Source organism: Etheostoma cragini, chromosome 11, assembly GCF_013103735.1.
Source record: "Etheostoma cragini isolate CJK2018 chromosome 11, CSU_Ecrag_1.0, whole genome shotgun sequence".
Classification (NCBI taxonomy): domain Eukaryota; kingdom Metazoa; phylum Chordata; class Actinopteri; order Perciformes; family Percidae; genus Etheostoma; species Etheostoma cragini.
This window is the reverse complement of record NC_048417.1, coordinates 11,913,809-11,923,636: the sequence shown is the minus strand read 5'-3', so window position 1 is coordinate 11,923,636 and position 9,828 is coordinate 11,913,809. Positions and strand designations below refer to the sequence as shown.

The window sequence follows — 9,828 nt, the reverse complement described above, 5'->3', positions numbered from 1 at the left end:
CAATGAGATGATGTGATTTATGCAATCATTTAACCCTGCTTTTGCCAATTGTTACAATACGGAAAATAATTGGCCACCATAATAGTCATTTATTTTAGTAGCATTTAAAATTAGTAATTTTCAGTTACTTATTCATAACCAAACCTCCTTTGACATTGATGTTGAGACAGTACTGTGCAACACAGACCAAATACTAAATAACAATAGACCTACTGATCTCATAAATGTATAATTTCCTTTTAGCCTAGTCTAGGCTACTAAACCTCACATAAATACGCACACACAAACATATTCAAGTAAAACATTGCACATTGTAACGACAAAAGGTGAAATGTAGAAAAGAAAATCTGATCTGCGTTGTTATATTATTGTAAGTAAATTCCATAAAATAGTAAATTCAATGTCATTTTTGGAAAACCTGTCAACGCCCCCCCGCAGGTGGACGGCTAGCTACTGCAGTCTGATGTCGGTTGTATGAGTGGCACTGGCTGCGCTTTAATGTCTGTTTAGAGAGGCAGCGGACTTTTTATTTATTCCTTTTCATCATTCTGTCTGGAAAACACCACAAACACAGGGTTCAGTCCTTGGTCCCCTGTTGTTTTCATTATATTTAGCTCCACAGGGTCAGATCATTTGTTCTTTCGGGATTGCTTTTCATTGCTATGCTGATGTTGTACAATATGCCTGTTATTGCAGGAAATGCATCCGATTTGGTTATGCTGTCGACTTGCTTGGCTCCTGTGAGAAGCTGGTTATCAGCTAACTTCCTGCTACTCAATTCAGCCTAAACTGAGATGATAGCTAGATTATTGTAATGTACTGTTCTTGGGGCTGCCTAAGAAAAGTCTGCGAGGTCTACAGATGGTCCAGAATGCTGCAGCACGTATTCTTACTGGATCATCTAAATACAGACACATAACTCTTGTGTTGGCCTCACGTCACTGGCTCCCTGTCCAGGTTAGAGCAGATTTTAAGGTCTTACTTTTAACTCACAAAATAGTGAATGGCCTTGCACCATCTGTCTGATCTGCCTCTTATGTGCCTTCTCGGTTGCAGTCTTCCAGTGGATATCATACTGGCATGTTCAATTGGGGTCTTTAAATCGAAGCTTAAGACTTACTTATTCACTGCTGCGTATGAGTCCTAAATGCTAATTTATCTTTGATGTATTTGCATAGTGTTATTTACTTTTTACTGTCTTGATTCATTTTACATTTTTTGTACTGTGTTATTTAAAGTGTATTCTTGATGTAAAGCACTTTGATGGAAAGCACTCTATAAATAAATGTATTATTATTATTATATTATTAACTACAACTCGAAATAAAGCTGTGTTAACCAGACTTGCCCATTCGTCTGTAGCCCATTGGCGTCAGAATGGTTAGAAATGTGCTGGGGACAGAGATGCATTCGGAATTGCATTTTCAGAAGTGCATTGACGCATTCATTTTTTTCCTCTTTCGCGCAAGTCATGTTTTGAAAGACGCTGTCCTGTAGCTTACTAATGTAAATTGATAAAAATGTGACGATATGTCCGACACGTTTTATTAAGAAGAAAGCCTTACGTTTTAAAAAAGCATTATAACCCACTATGTTCTGCTTCATGTATCCATGTACCATTTTCCATGACAATGTGACAAGACATCAGACTCAGAGAGAAGAGCTGGTAAAGGAAATTAAGTTTGGCCTTCCATAGGCTACGTGTTGAAGTTCAGTATTAGCAAATGTATGCCTTTTGCTAATAGCCTATTTTGATTTAATTCTCAGTGGACTACAATTGACCATATCTACAGACAACACAACTTCTGCAAGTTTTGCACTACAAATTTCACCAAGATTGAAAAATATGTGTTGCACAGATGAACCCTATGTCACACCATGAGCTGACTGCTCTCAATTCACAAAAAAATGCATCCAGGCATTCTGACTAAAACTTGAAAACATGCAATCCTTGTCCTCATCATCAACTACTCCCGAATTCAGCAATAGATTCAAGCAATAATTAAACAAGATACTGACTACTCCACGATTATCTCCACTATACCAATGCTTGCTGTACGAACGCAAACTGTAAATAAGTTAGTTGGGGGCTAAGGCTAACATTAATTGCAAGACAAGAGTTAAAATAGCCGACAACTTGTGTGCACATGCACAAGACCTATAGCCACAGGGTCTTTACAGGTGACGTCACTTCCCTCTGCTTCCTTAGCAGCCCAACCTGCAATAGCTGATTGCTTCCGCGTTTGGCATACCTAAGCCTACATTTCTGACTAAGGCCAATTTGACATCTGGAAAGACCTCCTCCAAGCGGTTGTTCAGTCACTTCCCTGGGCAATCTCCACTGACATGAATGTGAAACCTTTAGCCTACAGGTCTGCTGATGTTGCCGACCCGGATCCCATTACACCTAACATCTTGCTTATGGGACGCAGAGATGCATCACTTCCACAAGCTCTGTACGATTCCCACAACCTGCTAGGGAAGCAACTATGCAGACACACTCAGGTGCTGGCTTACAACTTCTGATCCACATTCATGTGCAACTTCCTACCCAGTCTAGGAGAGGCAGAAGTGGAGGACGGACACCAAACAGCTTAATAATGGACAAGTTGTGCTGATTGTGGATCCCTAACTTATTCAGGACCGTAAGGCTGCATCCAGACTGTTGCTGTTCAGGTGCCTTAGGTATGGGAGACCGGGGTTGGATTCCCACTATGATACATCAACAATACATCGCCAATGTGTCCCTGAGCAATTCACTTAACCCTTAGTTTCTTCAGAGGCATGGAACCTCTGACATTTATCAATTGTAAGTCAATTTGCATATAAGTGTCAACTAAATGACATGTAATGTACCAGCACAAAGAAAAAGGTATTCAGAACACAAATGATGAGTTACTGTACTCTGTCACAATTTAAGAATATAGTTACATTGTTAAAATCAATACTTCTCTGTTTCACAATTTTTTTTCACTCTCTCCCAGAAACGTCAACAGGAAAAAAAAAAATAAGCTTTTTGCGTGATCAGTCAAACTGACGTTGGAAGAGAAGCAAGCGGTAGAGATGGACCCGGAACTGGCACAACAGAGATGTGCTTCCTTTCTTGGAAATTCATACAGTATTTCACATTAAAGAAAGATAAGGGAGAACAAAATATAACTGTGCAGTGTGGTTAGATTTTTGTAGTATGTAGTTCAATGTGCAGTTAGTTACATTTAGCCTACTGCCTACTGTCTTTAGTTAGACTACTGTCTTATGCTCCCTTAGGTGCCAAGTCCTGTGTATGAAATATGTAGGCCATGATGTGATAACATGGTATGTTGAATCTAGGTGGTAGTAGACTTCACACATTACATTTAAAACAGATGATTATTAGGAGTAGGCTATGTTTAATGACTACTGTGAAGTGTAATGTCACCCTCCGCACCCCTAGGATGTTGTATTTACAATAGTCATCTTTACTCGCAGTTTAAAACAATTTCAGATGTATTAGTTTGTGCTCTTTCTGTCTTTCTTTATTTTAGCAGAAACATTCCAGTGTCTTGCAAAGAGCAGAAATGGCGTCAGATGATGGTTGACCATTTACGTCCTTAAAATGGTCACCGGTGTGCATACACTCATTTTGAACATAGAGTTAAAGACATTTCTTTATAACATTAAACTAATTCTTTCATTAATAAGGTTTCTGATAGGCCAATATGTGAAAGGTAAAATTCAGTCATTTTCTGTTAATAAAATTATGTATTTATTAATTTATTCTGTCATTTGATACACCCAGTAGGTCATTATTGACAGGCTGATAGCTAGCTAGTTTTACTAGCAAAAGGACAATCAAACATTTCATATTTAATACCAATTTATTAGCCAATTAGTTTTTAAAATATTACAACATTTTCTGTGTTTTACAGCGGTTGTACATATGACTTAAAATTTCAGACATGAGCAGTTAGGAGTGAGTCACTTACTTTGCTTCACCACCACGTGGTCCTTTACAGTTGTTTGAATGATGTCACATCCTACCAAAGGATATTGACCATAGACATATATATATATATATATATATATATATATATATGTTATTGACCATGGCTTGATCCAAAATGGTTTATTTCTACTAGTTACTCTGAGTTAAATCAATAAAATTCATTTTTCCGGACATTCTTTCTCGTAACAAAGCAGAGACTTCTAAATGTAATTTTAATATCATTTTGCAATATCTTGATATATGATGTTAAAAATCATACCAGATTAAAATTTGTACATGTATATATTTATATTTATTACATTTTAAAATATTTTAATCACAAATGAAAGGCATGCATGGGAGACGGATTTCTCAACGATTGCAACACTCCTTTCATGACGATACAGGAAACGAAACAGACGGACCAGAGACCAACGGAACTTTCAGCGCGTGGAGTGCTAACATGTTCAAGGACTGGGATTTTTTGTGTGGAAATGTAATTACAACAGGAATACGACACGGAGCGGATTAGAATTTGGCTACCAATTTAACAGTGTGTACCTCGAAGCATAGGATCCATACTCTTTTTCACCCAGTACAAAATGAGTACCTTCCTGGGAGTGTTAATGGTAACGTTAATTGTCTCAGGTAAGCCTTTACCATTCAAACTGCTTAACAGATATGTCGCCTTCAGTTATAAAAATCTGTGGTGGAAAGTAGTACTGTTTATGTACAACTTTGAGGTACTTATATTTTACTTGATTTCTATTTACTGCTACTTTATACGTCTACTCCACTACTCAGAGGGAAATATTGTACTTTTTAATGCATTACATTTATTTGAAACTTTAACAAATACATTGATCATTTTTATATTATTATTGTGGATAAAGATATGACTTCCCTGCTACTCTGCAGTGTATAGTACAAACGTGTATAATGCATCAATAATCGTAATAATGTAATAGATAATACATTATTATATACTATAATAGATAGATATATAGATAGATAGATACTTTATTCATCCCGAAGGAATTTGTAGGCATCCAGTAGCTTAGACAACCATAAGACAGCAAACACGTATACACACATATATCACACATACATAAGAATAAAAACACAACTCACTCCCAGAAATGGAAAGAGCATGATAAGGGAAGGTACTAGACTGTGTGAGAATGCAAAAGTAAACATTGCAGTGATTGAACAGTGCAGTAGATCATAATTAAATATTGACTATGAAATATTTACATAACCTATAAACTGACACACTCACCAAAACATATCTCGAAGCAGTTGCACTCCGTTTCACACCATTCCGAGGAAACATGTTGTCAACACGGAGACCGTAGCAAACCGTTGCACACCGATTAAACGTGCCTTTGGTTTTAAATCCATAGTTTAGATACGAGAATCCGCAACTAGAGATAACACATATTAGAGTCATTTGCTCTGTGTCATGTGGGATTGTTTAGGAGACTAGCAGCAGGTGCTGAATGGGGAAGTGAACGTGAACACAGATTATGAACACCTCTCTCGCCCCATAATTACCTAAGTAAATAATGGACCCATTTTTCACAAGCTAGCCTACATATTTCCCAAATATTTTCACACTAAGATGACATTTTTCAGATGGACAAATCAAGAGACATTAACTTTGATTGATACTTGTTTCTGTCTTTGCAACAAACTCAAGATTTGGCAATATGGATTGGCTAATGTTCATGAACGCCACTGACAATTTATTTTCTTAATGCTTAACATGACTTTTAGCTAGGCTACTGTATGTAAATATCTAATGTTAGCAAAAGAAAATATGAATACACTATGCAAATATAACTTTTAATCCATCACATGAAGTTGGCTACACTTACAATTTCACAAAATTGTCTCGTTACTGTAGTTTTGTACAAAAGGTCGTCTACCAGGAGTGCATGTGAGAGAATAGCGCGGACACGCGCCTCACACCGCTAGCGGGCGTGCACGCCAAAGGGTGAAAAAAGTGAGAGTGACAACTTATGTTGTCAGTTCATTTAAATCTGTTGTTGTATTGGTCTGTAATTCTTGCAAATTTAAAAGTAAGTCAGCCAGTGATTGTGTTGTTTGGGTTCTTCCCCTGTTAGCTAGGTTGCACCTGGCTGTTGATCTGATATAATGGCGCCTTGTATACATTTGTGTTTTAGGTGTATTATTTACATGCTGAATTAGTTACACTGCATTAAAATAATAGTGGGTTTATTGTTATTATTAGCTAGTATATTCCTATGCATTGTGTATGGCAGCCTTAACAATGTTATTTTTTTCTTTGCAGAACCACACACACACACACACACACACACACACACACACACACACACACACACACACACACACACACACAAACACACACACAGAGTCAAGATTGTAATGAAGCATCAAAAGAGAGAAGTTGTCTCCTTCTGTGTTTTAAGAGACACACCTGGGGCGAAGTTTTAAACTAGAATCAGCTTTAAATAAAGTCCTAATCTAATCCTCACAAACAAGTTTCAAATAATTTCACTGGAGTTACCTTAATTATTGTCAATACCGAATTCAATCTAATTGGATGGTTTTAGGCCTATTATCAGACACCCATTTAAAACATAGCTAATGGCATAAAGAGCCTTTTTTCCATGAAGTTTCTGAGGCTACACTTACTTTTGTACTTTAAGTACATTTCCAAAACTGTACTTTGTTACTTTTAGTAAAGAAGTTAAATTAGTACCTCAACTTTTACCAGAGTATTTTTTAACACAATTATCTTGAGTACTGGAAGGTAGTACTTTTGCCATGTTTGGTGCCAACCGTTGCAGATAGCCTGATGGACTTGTTTCATGTTGTTTTTCTGCTACATTCCTGTCTGACTGATCATTTGTGTCTATGCGTAGGCCTGTGGAGAGGTTCAATTCACATGTGATTGCCAAATGTGACAAAGCCATCCCCTGTGTGAAAACACACATAACACAAAGATGTGTATCCCTTCAGTTCTTGTAGAAGTGAAAGTGCTAGATCAAAGGATTGTCATAAAGATTTTAAGAATTTATTGAAAACTGAGTGAGTAGGCCTAGACAACCTTATTGAACACCTGATCAAATCCCGCCAAATCAATAATAGAATGAACTTAACTTTGTTTATTTATATTTTCTGTATACATTTTTACAGAACCAGCAGCTCTGGTAATAGCCCTACAATCAACAGAGTTTTGCCACTAACGTATCTGAATGGAACTCCTTTAGACATCAATCCAGCAAACCATCTTCATACAGGGGGTTAAAACAACAAGAGCGACTTGCAGAGGTCAGTCAGGGCTAACCTGGGGATGACATGTTGTTAATGATACTTCACTTGAGCCATCAATCAGTTTTCTTTTTATTCAGGAGAATTGAAATGCAAATTTATTTGTTGGTTTATTTTGCACTGATGGGGCAGCTGTGGCTCAGGAGGTAGAGGGGGGGTCGTCCCCTAACCACAAGGTCCACATGTTGAAGTGTCCTCAAGCAAGACACTGAGCCCCAAGTTGCTCCAGAAGGATCCAGTACATACCTCGGTGTGTGAATGTGTTTGTAATTGGTTGAATGAGTCGTTTTTGTGGGTATGATTCTAAATGTAATGTTACATGTTTTGTGTCTGTCTTTTAACATCTTTTTTCTTTGATCATGTTCTCACTTTAACAATATGTCATCCCTTGAATAATTTATAGAGCCATAAATCAAATCTACAAGGATTGTATTGCACATATATAAAAGTTCCATAAGGGGAACATTTTTAATTCTTTGTTACAAAACAAGGCTTTGTAAGACATTTTATAAATACATACAGTGGCAAGTACATTTCCTTTTTCTTTTTTGTATTTTTCTCTCTCTGTGTGGTTTCATTCTTTGTGCACTAAACAAAGTGAGAGGTTGCAATTTATTACTAGGAGTGGCTGTGTAGTTGTGTTTGAACAACAAACCACAAAAGATTAGAGATATTGACTTGGGTCATGTCAGTAAAATCTGCACAGTAGTTAGCATAAGTAGAGTTCATAATAAGAGTATATATGTTTGAATTTCTAAATATGATGCAGAAGCGACGCACTATAACTTTAAGATATTTAAAGATGACTAATATTCTTATATCATTTTTTGTCATTAACTTCATGTAATCACATAAGGACACAAGTTCTTTTGACTTGACATTTTATGACTTGAAATGATGACATAAATCTTTAAATTGTGGAAGTACCAACACCAAAATGTTGAAATACTTTCCACCACTGTGATCAGCTTATTAGCAAACATCCTTCAGAGACCACTTTTTGGTAGAATATAAAAAAAAAACATACTATCTGTGTTTAATTCATGTTAAGTCATGGTTGTTTCTTCTGATAATAACTGTTCCAGCCACGATGAAGGTTAGTGTTTCATAATTCACTCCCATGTCACTCTCAAAACGGCAGTAACGTTGGCAATGCTTGGTTATAGGACCACAGCAGCTACAGATAACAGATCTTTTTCACTTCTTTTTTAGAGCCCATAAATTATTTAATGCTCTTGGGAGTAAACAATATTTTAAAAGTGTATACTGGAAATAGTTACCAACCATGACTTTGTAAAATACAATTTCCCCACTGGGGATTAATAAAAAGTACATTTAATACATTTAATGAGAGAGAATCACTGGGAGCAGCGTAATTTTAAGGCATTGTGCTTACTCTGGTATGAAAGTGGCTCCATGGAGGAGACAGCTGTAAGCCTTTATGTCAAATTAAAAACTCACTTAAACTGAGAATATAACTATAACATTGACAAAAACGTTTTTGAATAAACTTAATCTCTCAAGTTTACTGAAGATGTTTTCTAATTTTCAGTGAACTTAACTTGATTTGTTTTATATTTTCACAACTTATGAGCCCACATTAGCCAAATTATTCAAGTTTAGTTCAGTTAAATCACATTTTAACGCCCACTTTTTAAGTTGAATGTTTCACAGTGCAGGCTATTTAAAAACAAATGGACTTATGACGAAATGTACCATTTCTACTGTAGGTGATGGAGCAACTATGTCAGAAGACAGTGTCCTTCTGCCTTGCGCCTGCTCAGAGAGGAATTTGCACAAGGAGTTTAAGTGGCAGATGGAATCTCCAAACAAGACACTGGTCCTCAAATACAACAACACCACTCCAAACTTCAATTCCAAATACATGGGAAGGGCCAAAATATTTCTGCCTGAGCACCACGACAACTGCTCGGTTCTCTTCACCAAAATCACAGTAGATGACCAGGGGGAATACAAATGCATTTTTCACAAGCAAGAGGAATACCAGTCTTCCCTTGTGTATCTAAATGTTTCTGGTAAGACATTTGTTTCTTGTGTATATTATTTGATCAACATTTGATTTATTATTAAAAGCAGTAAAATATGGCACAATTTAAAATGGATTCTTCTACCAGCAGGGTGCTACACTGTCTGTCATTCAGCCGACAACCTGAGTGGAAGTATACATTTTTTCAAGTGTCATGTAAAAAAACGCTACAGAGAGACTGAGATTCAGTGGATTTTGGATGGACAGCTTCTTACAGAATCAAACACAACTAACATAACCCACACATTCACCCTGGATGTTCGTACTGGCCTCTACCATTTTAACAGCACACGCACCACTGAGGCCAAGTGGAGTGTAGTACCTACATGTCATGTCAAGGACAAAGGCACATCAACAAACAGTGGCCATGCCAGCATACAATTGAATGGTAACTATTTGTTTTTATTCATTTCAGAGAGGATGGAACTGAAATTTCCCAAAACTATTTCACATTGAAAGCCTTACAATATTAACTGTGAACACAGCACGGATCAATGTA

The 9,828-nt window shown here is 36.8% G+C and overlaps 1 protein-coding gene across 3 annotated transcripts; it reads left to right on the top strand.

The window, feature by feature from the left end:
• The first annotated feature begins 4,378 nt into the window (after positions 1 to 4,378).
• LOC117953390 lies at positions 4,379 to 9,828 on the top strand. 3 transcript variants are annotated; one of them, XM_034886362.1, is made up of 3 exons: positions 4,379 to 4,612; positions 9,013 to 9,318; positions 9,418 to 9,825. In XM_034886362.1, exons 1-3 carry the CDS (start codon positions 4,567 to 4,569, stop codon positions 9,783 to 9,785), a joined length of 720 nt encoding a protein of 239 aa, XP_034742253.1. In that variant the 5' UTR covers positions 4,379 to 4,566; the 3' UTR covers positions 9,786 to 9,825. The 3 variants fall into 3 exon arrangements, with proteins under 3 accessions (XP_034742253.1, XP_034742254.1, XP_034742255.1); XM_034886363.1 differs by having other exon boundaries at positions 9,421 to 9,819; XM_034886364.1 differs by lacking the exon at positions 4,379 to 4,612 and adding an exon at positions 8,180 to 8,378 and having other exon boundaries at positions 9,418 to 9,828.